At 37.8% G+C, this 25,746-nt stretch overlaps 1 protein-coding gene across 1 annotated transcript; it reads left to right on the top strand.

Annotated features, from left to right (window-relative positions):
• The first annotated feature begins 21,924 nt into the window (after window positions 1-21,924).
• Window positions 21,925-22,875, top strand: LOC101445987 (olfactory receptor 2AG1-like). The gene has a single exon (XM_004466953.1). It carries the CDS (start codon window positions 21,925-21,927, stop codon window positions 22,873-22,875), a length of 951 nt encoding a protein of 316 aa, XP_004467010.1.
• The last annotated feature ends 2,871 nt before the right edge of the window (window positions 22,876-25,746 follow it).

The raw sequence follows: 25,746 nt of genomic DNA, 5'->3' as shown, positions 1-25,746 counted from the left end.
AGTGTGAAATAATTATAAGTCTAATAGGTCAAATGTCACATTCCATCAATCTTTTATATAATATCTGTGAGATGATACACACCCATTGTAAAATATCCTTAAATTTTCTCCTATGTAGCTGGTGAGCACAGTCTTTAATATTTCCTGCCTTGGGCCATCTCAACCTGTGCTTGGAAACCCATGTTGTGAAAAGAACTAGAAAAAGAAACTCTCTGAGGGCCTATCTTAGACTTGTTTTGTGTTGGGTCATCATTCTAACTCAGTTATCTAGTAGAAATGGTGGGGGATTACATTTCAAATTCAACATCATGCCACAGTGAGAAACAGAGTTTGAATTGATCAACTCCAGTAGGTTCTTAGAGTCAGAGTAGGACTTCTCCCCTTTAGACTAAATTCTTAGAAAAATAGGAAAGGGAAAGAGGCTCAGAAGTTTTACTGGTCTTCCTGTTATTTAGGCCAAGGGTTGCTTTAGCAATTATGTGGAAAGCATAATGGAGATGTGACTATGTTTGTATCCAGACCTGAGGAACAGATCACATTGATGACACAAATAAAAACAAAACCTACACTGACATAGTGCAACAGGCTGAAAGAAAGGGAACCTGGCATTTCTACTTGGAAGCTCTGACAATCTTTTTGAAATGGGATGTTTTTTACACTGTCTAAAATAAATATAAAAATAGAGAATTCAATAAAATGAAATGTGAAAGTATGAAAATTTGAAGGGCAGTATAGAGGTACAATTACATTTAGTGTTTTGATTAAATAAATGTGACCTTACATAGGTACAGATAGTTCTGAAACATCAAACAATTGTCAGGAGCTCTAACTCTTTAGATGGGTACCTGTGCATGTCTGTGTCCACATGAAAGAAAGGATAAAATGGAATTCATTTTCTAGCTAGCTTAAATATACTTTATTGTTATTACTTGATTTATCAGTGTGGGAATATTTATAATAAAATCTGGGAGCTTAAACCCTTGATTTAAGATGCTTCAAAACCCCTTGGCTCATATAGGTGGCATTTTTTTCCGAGGAACATCCTTTGAAAACTCAGAATTACTTTTTTTTCTTCACGGAAATAATTGTTAATTGCCTAATCTATAAAGCTAAACCAAATTCATGATAAAATAAGAAAATTCAGATATATAGATAAAAGGAAAAATCACATACAGTTTTCCTTTCATTATTTTGCTATGCATATATGTATTTTATTGAATTCTTACTTACATGTTGATTAAAATCCCACTTTTTTTGTCATTTAAGTTTTGGTGAGTCCTTTTCTTTATTATTCGGAGACTTTACAGAGATTACAGAGTAGTGGTAGGACTTGAGGCTAGAGTACCTGACTTTGAATTCTTGGTTCCTCCTTTATCATCTTGTGTCTTTGAAACTGCATTAGTAATTTCACAAGTGGTATTTAACTACTTAATCCATCTGTATTTTTATTTTGGCATATTATATATGGTAAGGATTTAAGATACTGTATTTCCATATAGCTGAATTTCATGTTCACATACTATTTATTAATGTTAATATTATTATTATTTTATAATTTCTTGACTTTATACTTTCTTCTTATAAATATAGTAATAAGGAGTATTTCTTGGTGAGCTCTCTAATTCCAATGATATCAAGACTCCTTTCTCTCATAAATTGGAAGTTGTGGTTCCTGGCAATATTCAGTGTTCCTTTTCAGGAATATAATTACTTGTATCACCTTGATATGATCTCTTTCTCATTCTCTGAAAATATCATTTCACATCTTCACTGTCAGCTTATGACCTTGCAACATATAACAATGAGAAAACAGAAAGAGTCTGATAGGAATTCCTTACCTTCAACTTCCAAATTTGCCAGCACATCGGCACATAGTGTTTTGCCTTTTGACAGAGTCTATCAGAGACCAAACCCACCATTAGGGTTTTTGATCCTGAGCTCCATTATCACTCAAAGACACTGATCTGCAATTACCCACTACTCTGCATCATCTCCTTCTCTACTGGATCATTGTTATATATTATAAATGTGCTCTAAGATCTGCCATTGAAAGCTGGAAAATGTGCCTACTGAAATTTCTTCACTTAAGCACCTTTGAAAATTCTAAACTAATTGAGTAGATTTTCTGTTAATCTAATTTTAGATGTTTACTCTTTGCACTTAGTTCCCTCAAGGATATTAACCAGGACTTTTCAGTTTTGCTTACAGGAATAAGATAACATCTCAAAGCAAAACCAGACAGAAGGGTATAAATTTGTAATTTTTCTCAGAGACAAAAAGCTTGATATCCTTGAATGGTCTTTTGAGAAAGGAGCCATGAAGGCCTTGTACCTGCACAACTGTGTCTAAACTGTGGTTTATTAGCCGCTGAAATCAAGGGCAAGTTGGATGTGCTTGACAAAACACAGCACTGAGAAATTGCATGCACCTTCTTCACAAGACCTTTCGCGCAACACTTGTTTGTTTTTGTTTTCTTTTTTTTTACTTGTTTTTCCTTTCAACTACTCCTCCCCTCCCCCCCACCCCCTTTTTCTTTCTTCCCTAATAAAACCCTAGCTCCCATTTTCACTTTGAACTGGTTTTGGGAAGATTCCCCCAGTTCATTGCTTGTGCACTCACAATAAATCACTTTCTCACTAAAAGACATGTTTGTCCTTTGTAGAGGTGGATAGGCAGGACCTGACTATTGGAAATAGCTGTCTTTATGGCAACACCGTCTTAAGGAACATGTCCCTTGAAGCCACATTCCCCCTCTAATTACTATTCCATTTCTCAAGGCAAACCATCTTGAAAGCTGTCTATACTCATAGATTGCATGTCCTTTTCTAGCATTTACAATGCAAGCACCGTAATCAGGTTTCTCTCCCCACCACATCACTCAGGTGCTCTTGTCAAAATCAGCAATAATGTTCATACAGCAAACTCAATATTTTTTTTGTGTTCATTCTATTCAACTTTCAGCCACATTAGACACAATTGACTACTCTATTTTCTTGAAACACTTTATTTCTGACCTCCAGATCACCACACTCACTAGACTTTCCATTGAACTCATTGATTCAGTCTTCATTTAGACCACTTCTAAAATATTGAATTGTCTTATGGTTCCAACATAAGCCTCTTTTACTTCTTCTTTGTTAAAAAAAATGTTATTAAAGTATATAATTCATACATGAACATACATAAACAATAAGTGTATAATAAAACTTGTGAACTTACAAAACAAACATTTATATCATCATACAAGGCTCTCATACATCTGCCACCACCAACACCTTGCATTGTTGTGAAACATGTTTTACAAACTATGAAAGAGCATTATCAAAATATTACTACTAACTATAACCCATATCTTACATTTGGTGTATTTCCTCCAACCCACCCAATTATTAACACTCTGTATTAGTATTATATACTTATTATTGTTCATGAGAGAATTTTCTCATATTTGTCCTGTTAACCACAGTCTACTTTCCACCACTGGATTTCCTGTATTATACCATCCCATACTTTGTAAAACCCATTCAAAATATGTATTTAGTGGCTTTCATTTTCATCACAGAATTGTGTTGTCATCATTTTAGGGATTATAGAACATTTTTGTTACTCCAAAAGGAAAATCCCGTACTCTGTTTGAGGTCCGTATTGAAACATATCTTCTTTCCATTGCTGCAAAATATTACAATATTACTGTTAACTATCAGACATAAGTTACATTAATAACTATCATCCATAAGTTACATTAGTTGTAATTTTCCTGTGTATCACCAAATCTTAGCACTTTGTATAAGAAAAACATTCTTGTATTTATATTGTTAACTACAGTCTTCATCTACCACAGAAATCAGTTATACATTTCCTAGATTATTCTCTAGTTTCCTTTAAATTGACATTTACTTCTGCATACTATCCCTTTCAGCCATAATCACATTTATAAATCAGCTGTGTTAGTTATACTCACTATAATGTGTTACTCTCAACTCTATTCATTTCCACACTTTTATAATTAACCTTATTAATAATGCTACATACATCAAGCATCAGCTCCCATTCTCAACTTACATTATATTTTCTAGTAACCTGTACTCCAGAGTTTACCTCCATGAGTTTACGCATTGTATTTAGTTCATATTAGTGAGGCCAAACAATATTTGTCCTTTTGTGTCTGGCTTATTTCACTCAACATAATGTCCTCAAGGTTCATCCATGTTGTCAAATGCATCCTGATTTCATTTCTTCTTACAGCTGAATAGTATTCCATTGCATGTATATACCACATTTTGTTTATCCATTCATCAGTTGATGGACACTTGGGCTGGTTCCATATTTTAGCAATTATGAATAATGTTATTATGAATATCAGTGTGCAAATGTTAGTTTGTCTCCTTGCTTTCAGTTCTTCTGAATATTTTCCTAGTAGTAGCATTGCTGGATCATATAACAGTTCTGTATTCAACTTCTTGAGGAACTGCCAAACTGTCTCCCACAGAGGCTGCATCATTCTACATTCCCACAAACAGTGAAGGAGTGTTCCTATTTTTCCATATCCTCTCTAGCCTTTGTAGTTTTGATCAGCATTTCCCCAATAGCTAGTGACATTGAGAATTTTTTCATGTGCTTTTTGGCCATTTTTATTTCCTCTTTGGAGAAAGGTATATTCAAGTTTTTAGCCCATTTTTAATTGTGTTGCTTGTCTTTTTATTAATATCTTTGAGTCATACGATCTCTTTCTATAACATAGATATCAAACTCTTATCAGATATGTGTCCCAAATATTTTCTCCCATTGAGTAGGATGCCTTTTTATGTTCATGACAAAGTCATTTGAAGAATGAGTTTAATTTTTAGAAGGTCTCAGTTATCTATTTTTTCTTTTGTTGCTCATGCTTTAGGGGTAAAGTTTAAGAAACTACCACCTACTACAAGATCTTGAAAATATTTTCCTACATTTTCTTCCAGGAGTTTTATGATTGTAGCTATTATATTTAGGTCCTTGATCCACTTTAGGGTTAATTTTGTATAAGGTGTGACATAGGTGTTCTCTTTTTTTTGATATGGATATCCAGTTCTCTCAGCACCATTTGTTGAATAGAATGTTCTGACCCAGTTGGGTGGGCTTCACAGCCTTGTCAAAAATCACTTGACCGTAGATGTGAGGGCTTATTTCTGAATTCTTGATTTAGTTCCATTAGTCAATGTATCTCTTTTTTTTGTCTTTATTTTTTTTAATGTTACATTAAAAATATATGAGGTCCCCATATACCCCCCACCCCCCTCACCCCACTCTTCCCATAACAACAACCTCCTCCATCATCGTGGACCATTCATTGCACTTGGTGAATACATCTTTGAGCACTGTTACTTCATATGGCCAATGGTTTACATTAGAGTTTGCACTCTCCCCCAGTCCACCCAGTGGGCCATGGGAGGACATACAATGTCCAGTAACTGTCCCTGCAACACCACCCAGGACAACTCCAAGTCCTGAAAATGCCCCCACAGCACATCTCTTCTTCTTTTCTTCCCATTCCAAACCCTCAGCACTACCGTGGCCACTTTCTCCATCTCAGTGTTACGTTTACTTCCATTACTAATCACAATAGTTCCAGAATAGAATATCAGTAAGTCCACTCTAATTCATACTCTATTCCTCCAGCCTGTGGACCCTTGGATGGTTATGTCCACTCCACCTCTATATCAAGAGCGTACTTAGATTCCACTTGGATGATGGATGCAATTCTCCTGCTTGCAGTTGTAGGCACTCTTGGGTCCCTGGTGTGGTGGTTGACCTTCTTCACCTCCCTGTTAGCTGGCTGGTAAGTCCAATAAATCAGATGGTAGAAGTTGCAAGTCTGTTGAGGCTCAGGGCCTGGCTATTACATGAATAGTCTAGAGATTCAGGTCCCCTGAATATACAATAAACACCAGCACCAACCACAGGTCTGCTAAAAGTAACAGGAGAGGCTTGTGAACAAAGATCATGTTTGAGTCCAACTCCATCACACTCAGGAACACAAACTCCAAAGTAGGGCCAACTGACTTGGCACTGAACTCCATCTGCCATGACCATAGAACCTGTGGGTCTCTGTAGCCCTCAGAACCAATACCTGGGGTTGTATGTACTTTAGCTGTCTCTGCGACTCTGCTGAGGTGTGCATAAGAATGTCCTCTCTGATGACATCCTGGCTCTTTTTTGGAGACTCACAGCTATATAAACTCATTTGTCCTTTCCATTTCCCCCTTTTATTCAAGGTCAAAAGCATTTTTAACTCCTGCTATTATATGTAGGCTGGCATATTCTGCTGCTCTGAGTTGACCCTTTTATTCGAGGTCATTGTCCAGCCACATCATCAGCTGGTACTTGTTAGTAATCCCTCGGTGCCAGGGAGGCTCATCCCCAGGAGTCATGTCCCATGCTGGGGGGAAGATAATGCATTTATATGCTGAATTTGACTTTGGGACTGGCCACATTTGAGCAACATGGAGGCTCTCAGGAGGTAACTCTTAGGCACCCTGCAGCTCTAAGCCTAGTTCTTATTTCAGGTGCACAGGCTCACAAGCGTAGTCATTAGTATCAATGGCTCATTTTTGGACCATTCTTCTTTATTGGTTTTAGCCATTGCACTTGGGGGATTGTTGCTGTTCCATTAGGGACTGTGATAGAGCTCCCTTGGCTAGGAACTTAGCACTCCCTCAGTTGTCATTTTTAACTGCAACAACTATGAAAATATCCAAAAATTTTTATGTACCCTGTATATATGCCCTGGAGAGCTCCCTCCCAACCATTTGGCCCCTACCAATAACACCCCGCACCAGTATTCCTCCCCTGCCATTATTGAACCTCTCTGTGGTCCAAAACTTCTCTAAAAATGAAGCCCAATATATTGCCAGGTTCCATTAATAGTAAAATGGAATATAGTGATTGGTTTAAAGGTTAGTGAATGAATCTTAATGACAGTAACATGCTTTTTTTTTTCTTTTTCTTTTTTTAACCAATGCATCTAAGTAATATATTAAATTTTAAAGTTTAAAGTCAGGAAGTGAGAGTTCTCCAACTTTGTTCATTTTTAAGACATGTTTTTGCTACTTGGGGCCTGTTGCCCTTGCAAATAAACTTGATAATTTGCTTTTCCATTTCAACAACAACAAAAGAAATTGGAATTTTTGTTGAGATTGCATTCAATCTGTAAATAAGTTTGGGTAGAACTAACATCTTAACAATATTTAATCTTCTAGTCCATAAACACAGAATGCCATTGCATTTATTAAAACCCTCCCTGGTTTCTTTGCCAATGTTTTGTAATTTTTGGCATATAGTTCCCCTATGTAATTGGTTTAAGTTTATTCCTAAATATTTGATATTTTTATTTGCTGTTATAAATAGAATTTTTTTCTGATATCATCTTCAGATTGCTCACCTGTAGTGTATAGAAATGCTATTGATTTTTGCATGTTAATCTTGTATCCTGCCACTTTACTGAACTTGTCTATAAGTTCTAGTAGCTTCATTGCATATTTTTCAGGATTTTCTAGATATAGGATCACATCATCAGCAAATATCAAGAGTTTTATTCTCCTTTTCCTATTTGGGTGCCTTTTATTCCATTATCTAGCCTAATTGCTCTAGGTAGAAATTCTAGCACAATATTGAATATTGCTAGCTAAAAATAGCAATATAAGCTAGCTAAAACTGCTAGCTTTAGATTTTTCATACATGCAATTTACCATATTTAGAAAGTTTCCTTCTCTTCTACCTTTTGCAGTGTTTTTTTTAAATCAAGAAAAGATTTTGTATTTTGTCAAATGTCATGTTTGTGTCAATTGAGAGGATATTGTGATTTTTCTTCCTCAATTTATTAATGTTGTTTATTGCACTAATTGATTTTCTTGTGTTGGAAAACCCTTGCACACTAGGTGCAAAAACCACTTGATTGTGGTGTATAATTTTTTTAGCATTTTTTCTTTATTTTAAAGAAGTTTTAGATTATATATACCCCTTCCATATACCCCTTCCCTCCCCCTTCCACATTTTCCCCCATTAACAACAACTTACATTAGTGTGGTACAGTTGTTACAACTGATGAACACATATTGAAGCATTACTATTAAGCATGGTCCAGAGTTTACATTATGGTTTACAGTTTGCACTGCACGATTTCATAGGTTATGACAAAATTATAACAGCTTGTATCTTCCATTGCAATAGCATGCAGAACAATTCCACTATCCCTAAAATGCCCATGTTACACCTATTTTCCCTCTCCCTCTCCTCAGAACCTCTGTTGACCACTGTCTTTATATCAAAATTACAAGTTCTTCCATTACTAGAATAATAATAAGTGTATTTTAGTCCATACTTGCATTCATCCCTTATGTTTGTTCATTCGTCAATCTCGAGGATTTGGGATTGATGATATCCACTCTGCTTCCAGTTGAGAGGGTGCTTAGATCCCATGGGGCAGATGGATGGAACTGTCTTGCTTTCACTTGTAGATACTTTCTGTTTATTCGGATGGGTATTGTCCATACTCATCCTTTTGTTATTGTCCTGTGTGAGTCCAATGAACTGGAGAGTAGGTTTCGGCTGCAACTCTCCTGAGATTCAGTGCTCAATCAGCATATGAATAGCCAGAAGATTTAAGGCTCTGGGACTTATATTTAATGGGTTAATTATAGGTTAATTATAGGTGTTAATTATAGGTTCAAGTAAACAGGGCAGAAGACTTATTTGTAGAAAAATTATAAAATGAGTCTAACTTTGATACATCAGGAAGATGGATTATGTATTCTATGGTAAGACCTGCCAATGGGATGCCAATTTCCTGGGATTTTCTGCCCTGCCTAGAGTGTTTAGATGTCTCTAGAGCCCATATTAGCACCCCTGTTGGAAGTACTGTTTAGTGTGGCAGTCAGTGAGATTCTCCTGAGATATGCATAAGCATAACTTCTGAAAAGACCTCCCAACTCACTTTAAAATTTCTTAACCATAAAAAATCATTTTATTTAATATTTCCCCCTTTTGATCTACATCTTTTTCCAAATGCATTACTAGTTGGCACTTGGTAATAATCCCTTGGTGCCAAGGAGGCTCATCCCTGGGAGTCATGTTTCATGTCAGGGGGAAGGCATGGCTTGTAGAGAAGCCACATTTAATTTGGCTTGTAGTGAAACCATATATAAGCAACAAGGAAGTTTGCAGGAAGTGATTTTGGGCAATATATATTACTAGGTGTGGCAGTTTCATATTATTTATGAATTCCAAAGCCATATTAATTATGTTTGTAAACTTTCTGTTCCTCTGGGTGTGATCCCCTTTGATTGTGTTAAATTCAAAGGCTTTACATTTACCTGATTAATTAGAATTATGACTCTGATTCAGCTGTGTCAGGGTATTGACTCCCCACTCCTTTGGTGGGCAGACACTCACACAGAAAAAGGCATGGCCGAGAAAAAGAGACAGCTCATTTGATATGGCAGAGGCCCCAGGAAGAGAGATAAGCCCGATAATACACAGCTGACCTTATGAAGAGACTAGAGTAGCTGAGCACTGGGGAAAGAGTAGAGCTCTATGTGAACCTACAGCTGAGATCAGAAGAAGCTGGGACCTTGGAGTCTTAAGAGGAAGAAGGAAGGCTGAACCCTCACAGACATTGTTCATCATCTTGCTTCAACTCTTGACAAATTACTTTGGGTAACAAAGTACCTCTTTTTTAAAAAATTGATTTTGTAAAAATATTACATTAAAAAAACAATATGAGGTCCCATTCAACCCCACCACCCCCACCCCACCACTCCCCCCCCAGCAACACTCACTCCCATCATCATGATACATCCATTGCATTTGGTAAGTACCTCTCTGGGCATCTCTGCACCTCATGGTCAATGGTCTACATCATGGCCCATACTCTCCCACATTCCATCCAGTGGGCCCTGGGAGGATTTACAATGTCCGGTGATTGCCCCTGCAGCACCATCCAGGGCAACTCTAAGTCCCAAAGGTACCTCCACATCTCATCTCTTCCTGCCATTCCCCATACCCATATCAGCCACCATGTCCACTTTTCCCACTCCACTCCAATGCCACCTTTTCTCTGTGGACCTTGGATTGGTTATGTCTGTGGCATCTCTATGTCAAGAGGAGGCTCAGATTCCACATGGATACTGGATGCAATCCTCCTGCTTTCAGTTGTAGGCACTCTAGGCTCCATTGTGTGGTGATTGTCCTTCTTCAACTCCATCTTAGCTGAGTGAGGTGAGTCCAATAAATCAGATTGTAGGAGCTGAAGTCTGTTGAGGCTCAGGGCCTGGCTATCATATTGTCAGTCCAGAGATTCAAATCCCCTAAATATATCTTAAACCCCAACACCAACTACAATTCCAGTAAAGTAGCATGAAAGTATTATGAAAAGAGATTCCATCTGAGTCCAGTTTCCTTGAGTTGGACCCGTTAGGGCCTTGTGACTGTAAGCATCTATCCCAAATGAATACTCTTTATAAAAGCCAACAAATTTCTGGTACTTTGCATCAGCACCCTTTGGTTGACTAATACACTAGGCTAAGTTTCAATTCCACAAGAGCAAGGTTCATAAGTACAGGCATCAATATCAAAGGACTGGCATATTTGCCTGTCCTCCTTTGCTAAGCATTGCCCATGTACTCTAGAGATACATGCCATGGTATGAGAAAATGTAGCTGGACTCCACATGATGGGAATTCTATATTCTTTTTGTTACTCTGTGGGTCTCCACTCACTGAGACAGCATCCCATGACCATATGAACACATTCATATTCCAAAGAGGCATGCCTCAAGTGCCTCCACCCATACATCTCCACATCACTGATACCCCACACCAGTGGTTCCTCCCTGCCCCAGTTACAAGACTTCTGCAATCCAAAACCTCCCAAAAAACAAAGCCAACAAAAATATAATAAAATTAAAAACTAAAAAGGAAATAAAAAATGCAAGAATAAATCAAATTTTTTTGGTATTATGCCTTTCATCACTGCAAGAACTGCTATCTTTTATGTATATTGACAATTTCTTTTTTCCACCAGTGTCTTATTTTTTTCACTTTATTTTTTAAAAAAATTAAGTTGTAGAAAAGTCACACAGAAAATATAGGGAATTCCCATATTCCCCCCACCCCCACATCCTCCCCAACCAATAACATCCTAAATGAGTATGGTACATTTGTTACAAATGAGGAATAAATATCCAAGCATTACTACTAAGCATGGTGATTATGCTATGGTTTACCTTTTGCACCATATTCTTCTATAGGTACTGACAAAATGTATAATGGCTAGTCTCTGTCATTTGAAGATCATGCAGAACAATTCCAATGTCCCCCAAATGCCCTATGTTCCATCCATTCTTCCCACCTCTTCCCCTCAGAACCTATGACAACAACAAAATTGCTATTTTTGAAGAATAAGGTTCATAGTTGCATGGATTAATACTGAGGGTTTGACATATTGGTCTGTTTTCTTTTATTAGATGTTGCCTATGTACTTGAGAGGCTCTTGCCCCTCTATTTGAAAATGTAGCAGGACTCACCAGGAGGGGAGTTTAATATTTTGTAGCTTGTTGTGTGGGTCTCCATTCACTGAGATAGCACCCTATGCCAAGATGAACACATTCATATTCTATAGAAGCATGCCCAAGGTGCATCCTTTCTTATATATTCTCTCACTACTAATGCCCTTCACCAGTGACTCCCCCTGCTATATTTGCCAAAAACCCCTACATTCCCAACATTGTAGTTTCAACCACAGACCTACAAATTCTCAGAGTTCACCTGTTCCTTCTCCATTTCTCCCTCAGTTCCATAGATAGCCCACCCCAAAACCCTCCCCCACTGTTCACCTCACATTCCAACATCATCAACCCCACTCACATCCCTACACCACCATTACCCTGCTCTACTATCAGACCACCACCTTCCACCTTATCATGGGTTTTGCCCATATAAGCATTGACTCACCACACTCTGTCTTCTGATAACCTATTTTCCAGACTCTAGCTCTGTAAATCTGCTCAATAGGCTTAGGCAATATCACTGGGATCATGCAATATTTGTCTTTTAGTGATTGTCTTACTTCACTCAACATGAGGCCTTTGAGATTCATCCATGTTGCTCTGTGTGTTAATACTTCATTCCTTCTTACAGCTAGATAATATTCCATTGCATATACCACATTTTGCATATCTCTTCACTTGTTCATAGACAAATGAGTTGCTTCCAACTTTTAGCAATAGTGAATAATACAGCTATGAACATTGGTGTACATATATCCATTCATGTCTCTGCTTTCAATTCTTCTGGTTATATACCCAGCAGTAAGATTGCTGGATCATGTGGCAATTCTATAGTTATCTTCTTGAGGAACTGGCAAACTGTCCTCCACGATGGCTGCACCATTCTCCAGTCCCACCAGCAGTGGGTAAATGTTCCATTTCCTCTACATCATCTCCAACATTTGTAGTTTTCTGTTTTTTTTTTTTTTAAATAGCCTCCAATCTAATAGGTAAAATTTGCATTTCCCTAATAGCAGCTAGTGATGTCGAACATCCTTTCATGTGCTTGATGGTCATTTGTGTTCCCGCTTTGGAAAAGTGTCTGTTCAAATGTCTTGCCCATTTTTAAAAAGGGGTGTTTGTCTTTTTATTTTTTGAGATGTAGGATTTCTTTATAAATACTGGATATTAGACCTTTATTGGATAGGTAATTACCAAATATTTTCTCCAATTGAGTAGGCTGCCCTTTCACTTTTTTGACAAACTCCTTTGAAGCACAAAAGTTTTTAATTTTGAGGAGGTCCTATTTATCTATTTTATCTTTTGTTGCTCCTACTACATTTCCTACTACAAGATTTCATAGATGCTTCTCTATTTATCTTCTAGGAATTTTATGAACTTGACTCTTACATTTAGGTCTTTTGAATAGGACATGAGATGGTAATCCTCTCTTATTCTTTTGGATATGGATATCCAGTTTTTCTTTGGGAAGTTTTTGATGACTGTTTCAATCTTTTGACTTGTAATTGGTTTGTTGAGCTCCTCTATTTCACTAGGGTCAGTATAGGTTGTTCATGTGTTTCTAAGAATTTTGTGTACGCTGTTTTGTTTCTTGGCATAGAATTGTTCATGGTATCGTTTTATGATCTCTCTTACTTCTGCAATGTCAGTAGAAATACCTCCCTCTCATTTCTGATTTTAATTATTTGCATATTCTATCTTTTCTTCTTTGTCAGTCTCACTGAGAGTTTGTCAATTTTGTTCATCTTCTCAAGAACTAACCTTTGGTTTGTTGATTCTCCCTATTAATTTTTGTTCTCAATTTCATTTATTTCTGCTCTGATTTTCATTATTTCTTTCCTTCTGCTTAGTTTAGGATTAGTTTGCTTTCTTTTTCTAGTTCTTCCAGGTGTGCAGTTAGGTGTTTGCTTTTAGCTCTTTCTTCTTTTTTAAAGTAAGCATTGAAGACTCTCTGTTTCCTTATTTATCTTCTATTCAGATGTTTTATCCAATGATAAGATGTTGTTTTGAGTCTCCTGCTATTAATGTAGAGATATCTGTTTCTTCAGTTTTGCCAGGATGTACTTCATGTATCTTGGGACACAAAGGTTAGGTGTATACATATTTATTATAATTATTTATTCTTGGTGAATTCCCCCTTTACTAATATATAATAAGCATCTTCATCCCTTATAAATGTTTTGCATTTAGAACTATTTTGTCTAGTATTAGTATCACTACTCCAGATCTTATTGTTGCTATTTGTGTGGAGTATCTTTTTCCAACGTTTCACTTTCAATCTGATTGTGTCCTTTCATCTAAGGTTAGTCTCTTTTAGGCAACATATGGATGTTTCATATTTTCAAAAAATTCTTTCTGTCAGTCTGTGTCTTTTGATGGGGAATTCAATCCACTAACATTCAATGTTGTTTCTGCAAAGGCATTATTTACTTCATCTGTTTTATCGTTTGGCTTTCCATTATCATATCTTACTATTGTCTGTCTTTTTACCTTTTAATTTACCCTGCCTAATAATCTTCAATTCTACACTTTTCTCAACATCTCTTGCCCTAGTTTTTTTTTTTTTTCCTTCTTCTTCTTCTTCTTTCAGGTTGCAGCACTCCCTTTTGTATCTCTTGTAGATATGGTCTTTTGGTAACATACTTTATCAGTTTCTGTCTGTGAAGACTTTAAGCTTACTCTATTCTGATGGACAATTTTGCTAGATACAGAACTCTTGGCTGGCAGTTTTTATATTTTAGTATCTTAAATACATCATACCATCTTCTCATCTTCATGGTTTCTGATGAGAGGTTGGCACTAAATCTTACTGAGATTCCCTTGTGCGTGGTGCTTTGCTTTTGTCTTGCTGTTTTCAGAATCCCCTCTTTATCTCTGATATTTGTCATTCTAAATAGTAGTTGTTTTTGGGTAAGTCTATTTGGATTTGGGGTGCCTTGTCCTTCTTGGATAGTGACATTTATGTCTTTCATAATGGTTGGGATGTCTTTAGTCATTATTTACTTAAATATGATTTCTGCCCCTTTTTCATTCTCTTCTCTTTCTGGGTCACTGATAATGAGTATGTTTGTGTGTTTCTTGTTGACAGTTAGTTCCCTGAGACCCTGTTCCATTTTTTTTCCATTCTTTTCTCTTTCTGTTTTTCCATCTTTTCAAGTTCAGCTGTTCTGTCCTAGATATCACTAATTCTGTCTTCATCAATTCAAATCTGCTGTTATGTGTCTCTAATGTAGTTTTGATCTCATCCATTGTGTCTTTATTCCCATAAAATCTGTCACTTTTCTTTGCAGGCTTTCAAACTGTTCTTTATGCTCACCCAGTGTCTTAATATCCTTTATTTCTTTAGTCTTATTTTCCTTCAACTCTTTAAATTGATTTAGGAGATTTATGTGATAATCATTGATTAGTTGTCTTAAATCCTGTACTTGGCAGGATACTTGGTTTGTTCCTTTGGTTCAGCCATCTCTTCCTGCTTCTTAATATGGCTTGTAATTTTTGCTGATGTCTAGGCATCTGAATATGTTGGTGAATTTACTCAGACCATCAATTTCTCTCTCTTGCCAGTGGACTTATTATACTGTACTTCTTTGATTTTTGTTTCAACTTATTCTGAATCTTTAAAATTGCCCAGTTTAAGTTATTCAAAATCTGGCCCAAGACCTATTGGGAAGCAAATGTTCTCTTAGGGGTGCAGAACAAGCATGACTTAAAAGAAGTTTTTCTCATTGCAGCTTCCTGGCTGTCCATCAGATGGTGGTCTTTGGTGAATCTTGCCATGGAGGTGGCTCTTTCAAACTCTCCTTGCTGGTGATTCTGGTTTGGCCAGAGCCAAGATTTAGAGTGCACTCTGCTGACTAAATTCACCAAAGAGAAACCACTCTCCTCTCTCCACTACATGCCTCCTCTTGCCAGAGAGTGAGACATCTGTTTTCCTTTCAGTTGGCTGCAGTGAGCCACAGATTTTATTTAGGCTACACTTCTAAGAGTGGGGGATGTGTGCCCTTCATAGCCACCATGGGAGTTTAGTAACTCATGATTGTTGTGGATTCTTCATCATTCTGTCCCTCATCCTCCTGGGTGTTGCTCAGCAGTGTCCTTGTCTGCTGACCCCTACAGCATGTCCTTTGCATGGACAGCTTTTTACTCTTTCTCTGCTGTTATATTTTCAGCTTCCTTTTCTTCTTATTCAACATCCTGTGCTTCAGTAATTTCATCATCTCATGTATTCATTGTATTTGCATACATTTTGATACCTGATAACCTGATCTCTTCCAAAACCCACAATCACTTAGTTAACTGCTGATGTGCCTTGATGGCTAGTAAGCATTTCCCATGTAATCCAAAACTGTATGCTTGATCCATCAACTTAAAATCTGGTCTTGTGATTTTTTTATTTATAAAAAAAAATAACATCATCATCTTCACATTTATTCAAGCCAAAATCGATATAGAATCCTAATATTCCTTCTTTGCCTTACCATTTCTAAATGGAAGATCCTATATACTCAGTTTATATCACATATTGCAATTCTTTTTACTTCTTTCCATCTCAATTATTATTACTCAATAAAAGAACTAAGCCTACCTATTAAATTTAACTTTGGGAATAAATTCACATGCTAACATTGAGACTGTCTCTAGAGTATATTCATCAATTTCAAACAGACTGCTTGGATTTTATTCCCAGGTTTACCACTTACTACCTATAAAACCTTCACAAGATAATTCCTTTGTTGCTCAAACCCTCATCTCTAAAAGGGTTTTAAATGGCACCAATCTGATACAGCTGTGAGGACTTAAGGAGTTTACATATGTAAAGTGCTCAGAATAGAGCCTGGGACACAATAAGCCATCAAAAGTATTTACTATGATAATTAATCCTGCTGAAACACCCAAAGTAAAAATTTCAGGCCAGTCATTAGGGCCTTCTAATGCCATTTTGAAGCATGGTTTGTCACAAGTTGCAATACTAGAACAAAACACTGAAGCAGACTTTGGAGTATATGTCAGATGTTTATTAGAAATAAATCCCTGTCAAAGGAAGGGAGAGGAAGTAAGTTTGGGCAGAGGGAGAAGTAGAATTGCAGCACAGGCTGGACAAAACTAGACCAGCCCAGTAGAAAGCTCTGGAGCAAGAATTGCTAATCAGAGTTGTCCTGTATCAGGCTGCATAGTTTGGACCTTTATATCATACATCCATCTAGTTGAACCATGGGTGCTTGCTGCTCCAGGAGGTGAGCTGTCCAGTGCAATGCTCTCTGCAGCTGAGACAGACTCTGAAGTTACAGAGAGTTGGGAGCTATCTATTGACCACACCTCCAACAGCTGGGCAGCAAATTTTTCTTAAAGGAATATCAGGGCAGCACATCTTTTTGTCTGCTGCCTTATTTGATAGGCTCACCCAATTGTTATATAATTTTCTAGAAGAATGTACCATTAATTGACTTTGTTATTTGCTTCCAACTAAAGGCACAGACTTCTGGAGTTACATGTAACTTTGTGGTCTGGTGTCCCATAAAGTTGCAAATAATTTAATAGTAAAAAGTAGAAATTATTAACCACAAGGACTGCAATTTATTGCCTTCTGGGACTTCAATTAGTTTTGAGTTTAACCTGACAAATGTATTTTAATATTTTAAATGTTTTAATCTTGTTTCTCAATTTTTTTAAACATCAGCATTGCTGTCTTGCAGTTTCCTTCTTTAACATGTTAATAAATACATCATTCTATATTTTATGATTATTTTTTTAAGGTTTGAAAATTGTACCTTGACATAAACAAAGGAAGAACAAAGACATGTTTACAAGTTATCTGACTGAAAGAATGACAGCCATATATTTTATAAAATAGTAAATATGAAACTTTGTATAATTATTTATGATGACCAATAAGCATAAAAGTGCTTTGAGATCAAAAGCTATATTCCATTGGTGATACTGTAATTCTTAATAACCCTTTTATCCCCAAAATTTAAAAACAATTTTGTAAGGAGTTTCAAGAAGTGCTACAGGGTAATTTACAGCTATAAATGCTTACATTATAAAAGAAGAAAGTCTTCCAATCGACACCTATCCTCAAAAGGGGAAGAAACAGGAAAAAAAGTGAAAATAAAGCCCCAAGCAAATAAAGGAAGGAAATAAAGATTAGAGCAGAGATAAAAGTAATAGAAAACAAACAAAACAAACAAAAAACATTAGAGAGAATCAACAAAACCAAAAGTTGTTTCTTGGAAAAGATCAATTAAATCAATAAACCTTTAACTAGATTAACAAAGAAGAAAGAAGATACAAATAATGAAAATCAGAAGTGAAAAGGAGGACATATTGCCATCAACCCTTCCGAAATAAAAGGTACTATAGATGGATGCTTTGAGAAACTGTATGCTAGTTGTAAATTTGTTATTTATCCAGTAAATTAGATAATTTTACTGTAGTGGACAAATTATTGCAAACACACTGCCTACTTACATTGACTCAAAAAGAAACAGAACTTCTTAACAAACCAATTACTTGTAAATAGATTGCATCAATAATCAAAAAATCTCCCAACAAAGAAAAGCCCAGGACCAGATCACTTCATAAAGGAACTACCAAACATTCCAAAAAGATTTAATTTCCAAAACACTGAAGCATAGGGAATTATCCCTAACACATTTTATGAAGTTAACATAACCCTCATACCAAAGCTGGATAAAGATACCACAAGTAAAGGAAACTACAGATCAATATCTCTTATGAATACAGATGGGAAAATCCTCAACAAAAATTAGCAAACTGAATCGAACAGCATATTAAAAGGATTATATGTCATGATCAAGTGGAATTCATTCCTGATATGCAAGGTTAGTTCAACATAATCAAATCCAATCAATTAATGAAATACACTACATGACAGAATGAAGGAAGAAAACCACATGATCATCTCAGTCCATGCAAAAAAGGCATTTGACAAAATCCAGCACCTTTTCTTTATAAAATCACTTAGAACATTAATAATGATGAGAAAATTCCTCCACATGATAAAAAAAAAAGTAGATATGAAAGTTCCACAGTTAATATCCTACTTAATGGTGAAAGATTGAAAGCTTTCCCTCTAAGATCAGGAAGAAGACAAGGATGCCCACTATCACCATTGGTATTCAATATTGTCATAGACGTTCTTGCCAGAGCAATTAGGCAGGAAAAAGAAATAAAAAACATCCAAATTAGAAAGGTAGAAGTAAAACCTTCCATTTTTGCAGATGATATGACCTTATATACAGAAAACCCTGAAAAATCCACAACACAGGTCATAGAGCTAATAGATGAATTCAGCAAAGTAGTAGGGTCAAATTTATGTGGAAGGGGTAAGAGGCCCTGAATAGTTAAAGTCATCTTGAAAAAGTAGAGTGAAGTTGGAGGACTCATACTTCCTATTCTTAAAACTTATGACAAAATAAAGAACAAAGAAAAATGAACAACAAAACACTTATTACAGTGTCATAGTAATCAAAATAGCTTGGTACTAACATAAGGACAGACATATAGACAATGGACGCAAACAGAGAACTCAGAAGTCTCCCTTTCAGGCCTCCCATACATCACCCCATCACCAACACCTTGCATTGTTCTGAAACATTTGTTACAAACTATGAAAGAGCATCATCAAAATATTATTGCCAACTATAGCCTATATCTTATATCTGGTGAACCCATCCAGTTATTAAAACCCTGTATTAGTATTATGCTTGTAATAGTTCATGAGAGAACATTCTCATATTTGTTGTTCTTTTTATTTTTCCTGCTTAATGCTTGGAAAATTGCTGGCAGGATCAGTAACACCAAGACACACAGGCAAGTCACAAGCTGCACTTGATTGCCCAAGGGCAGTGGAGGGAGGATCCAGTGGTTACAGATTCCAAAATGGCAGTCATTTTGAATTGTAAATAGTTCAGATAAAAGGGTCATAAACTGTGTCCCAAAATGCACCTATGATCTGAGGCAGAGGGTGGTGGGGCAAGGGGTCCTTTTGCTCCTTGGTCTTGTTACTGTCAAAGAGTCAGCAATTTAGAAATAGGCATCATCTTTTCCTGCAGGGTGGAATAGAAGCCTTGGGCTACAGAGCTCATCCAGTGAGCAGAGTGCAGGGAAAGTAGACCAAGAGACATGCCAAAGGGGATTCATTAACATCCTGTTTCTGGGCCATTATTTCCAGGGAGGTCAATTCAGCTGAGAGGAAAAGTCCCTCTGAATACAGTGGTAGAACAGAAGGAGAGGGAGGAGTTCAAGGGGTAAAGAGACAGCACAGCCTCCCCCAGGACAAGGCCCTAGCTCAGAGTTGGCCCCTGGGGCAGTGAGAATGGGGCACAGCAATGTCCCTATTGTGCAGCTCCTTCCCCCAGACTTATGTTGCTTTCATCTTCTCTCCAAGTCCTGCAGAAGTAAATGAAAGACTGAACTGGTGTCAAGACCTCAGCCTGGCATCTGCTCCATGACTAGATGGGTTCCCTCCTTCAGAGACTTTGTGAGAAAAGCAGTTTCTCCTATTTCTTCATAGGTGTAAGAACAGAAAAGTCATCTTCTTGCTCCATAAAAAGGGTTGTTTCCACTGCCATCTCCAGAGAAAAACTGCAGAGAAATAGAAGACCTGCAGGGAAATCAGGGGCCATGACTCATGATCTCACTCTTACCGCTCAAACATGTAAACCAACTGGCTGCTACTGAAAAAGAAAAGCATTGAGAACATGTTTTAGAGTTATTCCACCCCCATTTCTACTGGCACATCCTTTACCTCCAACAACCCAGAGCCTGCCTGTGTGGTCTAGTAGCTGGGCCTCTAACCATCTCTGGTAAGGACACAGTCTCTCTTTCAGGAAATGTGTAGCCTTTGATGAATGATGTAGATTTGAGAAATGGAGTCTAAGCAAGACCCCAAGAACACCTTCTATTCTTGTCTAGATTCCATATAACTTTTGGCCCCAAACCCCGATCCTTCCATACTTTTGGTATTTTGAATATGAAGAGAAAATAAATTTATGCTTCATCCCAGGCCTGCATTCCTGGTAGAAGGCAGTAACTGCTTTTAGGACCTGTGGCCTTTGCTTCCTTTGATAAGGCATTGTTGTGCCTGTGTCATGGTGAATGCCCCAAAGCAGGTGATACCTCTCTCATATACTCTAATGCTTTAGCCATGAAATTCCTGTGGCCCCAGAGTGGTCAATGGGGACCAATGAAACACAAAATATATAGGCCATAATACAGGGAAGTGATTTACAGAAAGATGTTTCACTTCCAGTTCTTTAACCATGTATTCAGAGTTGTGTTTATCTCTCCAGTTCAGAGGAAGCATGACACTGACTCCTGTCAATCTCAAGCTCTCTCTCCTGGCTTTGAGTACCACACATCAATAACCAGCTTTCCAGGAAGGAGGTCCTTCCTCCTTTCTCTGTGACCCTCCCATTCAGAGGGGATGCTTTGCCTGTGCAGATGAGAGTGAGGATTTGGTTCAGAGGCAGGAGAGTGTGGGTAGGATTCCTGAGCCTGATTATAACATACAATACAATGGTATTGCCCATGCCTTTCAGCATTTCTCCCAAATGCAAAGATCTGCATTTCCTGGGAAAAGCCTCTGTTTTCATACATTTGAGAATTCCAGGTCCATATTTTATATAACCTGTTAAGAAACACCTAGGTTTTCGCTGATCCTAAATACTTAGTGCTCAAAGGAACAGCATTATAAATACACACTACTATAGTCTTTACCTGTTCACCCTACTTTCTTTCTTAGACTCATAAAGCATATGGGGCCAGCCAAGAGATGTAACTGAGTGGATTATCTTCAGTTTTTTAAATGAAATTTTTCCCAGGCTTAAATGCTGCAAATCATTGTGGGCATAAGTCAAATAGGAAAAAAAGTGTTTGTGCTTTACTGAAATGAAATGTCTATATGCCTTTTGCAATTTCATATTTAAAGCAGGTCTATGTAGAAAACTAGCTGGATTCTTAAATCGTAAACAAAAGTTATGCTTAAAATATACATAAGAAAAATCAAGGGTATGAGCATCAATCCATTGCTATACTCTTAATGAGAGAAGATTCAATCTTTTTGGGAAGATATGTGTTCAAGGGTAATGTTCTGAATAATATTTTTATATAGTAACCTCTTAATGTTTAGTTATTACTGTGATCCCTGTGCTTTATTTAGGTAATTATTTTAGCAAGATACAGTCAAGTGTCAGATATTCAAAAATCAGAAGGTAAAGTCAGTTACCATTGGGAAAGTCTCACCTCATTAGATTTATATCAACTATCTGTCAGAGGCCTCTGATGCTACAAGAGTAGAGCACCTTTAAGCAAAACTTCACTGAATATCCATCTAGTTCTAGGTAACTAAAGGAACCAACAGAATGGAGCCATGGAACTCTACCCTGGGAAGTGGCTTCCTCTTGATGGGGATTTTGAATGACAGTGGGTCTCCTGAGCTGCTCTGCTTCACAATCACAGTCCTGTACATGTTGGCCCTGACCAGCAATGGCCTGCTGCTCCTGGTCATCACAATGGATGCCCGGCTCCATGTGCCCATGTGCTTCCTGCTTGGGCAGCTCTCACTCATGGACCTCCTCTTCACCACTGTTGTCACCCCCAAGGCCCTTGTGGATTTTCTGAGCAGACAAAATACCATCTCGTTTGGAGGCTGTGCCCTTCAGATGTTTCTGGCCCTGATGCTGGGGGGTGCAGAAGATCTCCTCCTGGCGTTCATGGCCTATGACAGGTACGTGGCCATTTGCCATCCTTTGAACTATTTGGTCCTCATGAGGCCAAGGGTCTGCTGGCTCATGGTGGCCACATCCTGGACCCTAGCTTCTCTGAGTGCTCTAGTATATACCATGTATACTATGCATTATCCCTTCTGCAAAGACCGGAAGATCAGGCACTTGCTTTGTGAGATCCCACCTTTGCTAAAGTTGGCCTGTGCAGACACTTCCACATATGAACTCATGGTGTATGTGATGGGTGTGTCTCTGCTGATACCCCCTCTCATTGCTATCCTTGCTTCCTATGCATTGATCCTCTTTGCTGTGTTCCACATGCCCTCAACTGAGGGGAGGAAGAAAGCCCTGGTCACATGTTCATCACACCTGATTGTGGTTGGGATGTTCTATGGAGCTGCCACGTTCATGTACGTCTTGCCCAGTTACTTCCACAGTCCCAAACAGGACAATACCATTTCTGTTTTCTACACAATTGTCACCCCAGCTCTAAACCCCCTCATCTACAGCCTGAGGAATAAGGAGGTCATGGGGGCCATGAGGAAGGTCCTGGGAAAATACATGTTGATGGCCCACTCCACTCCTTAGGAGAGGCCCATTGCTTGCCTTCCCAAATTCATTTCCCTTCAAAGTCAAAGGATTTCTGCTATGAGTCAAAAACTTATAAAAAATCACTACATGAACCATAGTTAGTGGGAATATTCTGATGATGCTCTTTCTTAATCTGTAACAAATATTCCACAACAATGTAAGGTATTTGGGGGCGGTATTGAATGGGATTTCTGCACATTATGCTGGATTGTTTCATAAGCTCACAACTTCTCTAATAAACATATATATATATATATGTATATAATGAAGCAAACTAAAATATAAAAAAATACAACTACAGTGCTGATTTTATCTTTTGGTAGAAAAGTGAAAGTGTTATAAGTGTAACCAAATGTGTTTAAGGATTTTTCAACTTTTTCTCCATGAATAAATTTTTAGGTATGATTCATATACTATTTAAAATTTATTTTTTAATTTCCAAGGTGGATACTGTGTTAAATGGACTTATGGGCTATCATCGACTTAGAACATGGTCCCTGATCTTGAGAGTCCATATTGCACCAGTGTAAAAATCAGAGTAAAGAACTTTTCCTGAGTGGCTTAAGCAAAGCCCACACAAAAAGAGGGGTCCTGGGATTAATACATATTTTAGTTCAATTAATTTAGTTAATTAATGTTTCTAAAAATCTATTAGCAACCTGTTTTAATGCCCAAGCTAGTATAAGTTTGCATATGTTTGCATCAAGTTTTCACTCCATTTCCTCTTTCCCTATATCTGCCATTCTGGCAACTGTTCCATTTAGATACCACAACAGGTGTTGTAATTTGTTTGTTTTTGCACGGGGATATTTTTACAGGGCCTAAAATTCGAACATTACCAACATGAATAAAGTAGATAGTGAAGGCCACCAATAAGTTAGGTCCATGGTAAATAGCTGTGCTTTTCCTTTATATAATAAACAACTAAGAAATAAACAGAACAATGTTTTTCCATTATTCCAAGGAGGTCTTGAAATATCACAATTGCAATGGGTTCATATATTTGGTTTGTGGGGGGGGTGGGGTGAGTCTGTTTTTGTGTATATTTGTCCTTGTATAGAAAGAAAGAGGTGACCTCCTATAACTAATTTTCTAGCCAGTTTGAATATACTCTGCAATTCTTAGTCTGTTCATGAATCTGGAATATTTAGAAGAAAGTTGTGAACAAAAGCTGTGAATTGAGTTTTGAAGCTTCAAAAATAACATGGTTGATTTGAGTGATACTATTTTTGAGATGTTTGTGGAAATTGACTAACACATTTTACTTAAAAAAAAATAGTACTGCTTCATATATAATCCTAAGAGAATTTCTTTTTAAAAATTCAATAAAATTTGAATCCTAGACAATAGGCAAAAACCACCTAAAATGTAAACCCAGAGATAAAGTTGTAGATGTTGAGAGAGGTTCAATTATTTGTGTATGAAAAGGCCAGGACTCCGTAATAATTTTGGGAAGGAAAAAGAAATTTATTTACAGCCAGCTGGACTCAGGAGCTTTCTGTTCAAAACCCAAGCCATGAATAAGGTTTTTGAGTTCTTTTTATACAGAGGAAGAGTTAAATGGTCCTTTGTTCCAGTGCTCAATAAGCTTGAATTAACACATATCCCCCACATTCTAGGTAGGCTTTTAGCATGAACTTCATACATTCCATGTAAGCTTTTAACACATTTGGTTTGCTTTTTCCCTGAATATTTAAAGTTTATAGAGTTTACGTTACTAAACTTTTTCCAGGACTGGAGTTGTTGCCATGGTTACCAAGGGCAGGGATGCAGCTCCCACCGCCCCACATACACAGCTCAGGACACATACAGCTCAGGTTATCTATGAAGAGATGAATAGCCCCTCCACTCTTAGCCGATATCATTCCCTCCTTTATGCAAGTTTAACTTGCTAAGATTTGGCATAAAATTATTGTTGGAGTTGAGGTGGGTGGCTGTTCATTATTTTGATTGATTACTACACTTATCAGTTTTTCAGTGAGGGCTTAAAGGCAAAGTTCTTGGGTAACATCCAGGGCTTATCCTGTTTTCAGAAGAAGTTCTCATCCTGGACAATAGAATCCTGGGGATGGGGCACCCCTAGCAGTCATCCTGGGGATCATTGGTGCTTACGTGGATTTCTTGCCAGGCTCCAGATCCATCTATTAATTTTATTTTACCCTTAGAGAGTTCACACTTTTAATCTTAAAGGGGTGCTGAAGGGAGATAATCTCTTTTCTGTAATTACTTCCTGCTGGCCATGGGTTTTAGTCCTTATCTAACAAGGTGTAAAACTTTGTTATTTTGAGGGGGCGGGGCAAGATCGTGTCTGAGTGAGTGCACCTTATAGTCTCTCCTGCAAAGAAGTGGCTGGGCAGCGTTGGAAATTCTTCAGAACCAGGCTGTTTCAGGATTTTGCAGGGCAGGAGGTGTCTGGACATTGATTTGGTGGGATGGTGACAGAGAAGATTTGTGTAAAAGGTAAAATTGAGGCTCTCTTTCACAGAGACAGGGGCCGCGGGCAGGACGCTCCCCCCTGGGGCAGGCAGCATGGCAGCAGCGATTCCTGGAGGCTCTGAGGTGCTGTGGAATTCATAAGCCCTGAGAGGGCTATTCAGGGGCTTGCAGGGCAGGAGGCCTGTGGAAACCGATCTGGTGAGACAGAGACGGAGTTTATTGTGAGGCATGGAATTTTGATTTTCTGACATGGATATCAGCACTTCCAGCTAGAACCCCGACCCCTAGGCCTGGCTGCCGAATCTGCAGCATCCTTAAATCAGTCGCAATAAAGAGGCATCATCAGCAGGATGTTTTGGGGGCTTGCAGGGTGGGAGGCGTCTGGAAGCCGATTAGGTGAAACAGATGGAGGATGCTTTTGCGAGGCATGGA

Source organism: Dasypus novemcinctus, chromosome 10 (assembly GCF_030445035.2).
Source record: "Dasypus novemcinctus isolate mDasNov1 chromosome 10, mDasNov1.1.hap2, whole genome shotgun sequence".
NCBI lineage: Eukaryota > Metazoa > Chordata > Mammalia > Cingulata > Dasypodidae > Dasypus > Dasypus novemcinctus.
The sequence above is the reverse complement of the archived record's forward strand: the minus strand, read 5'-3'. Positions and strand labels throughout refer to the sequence as shown.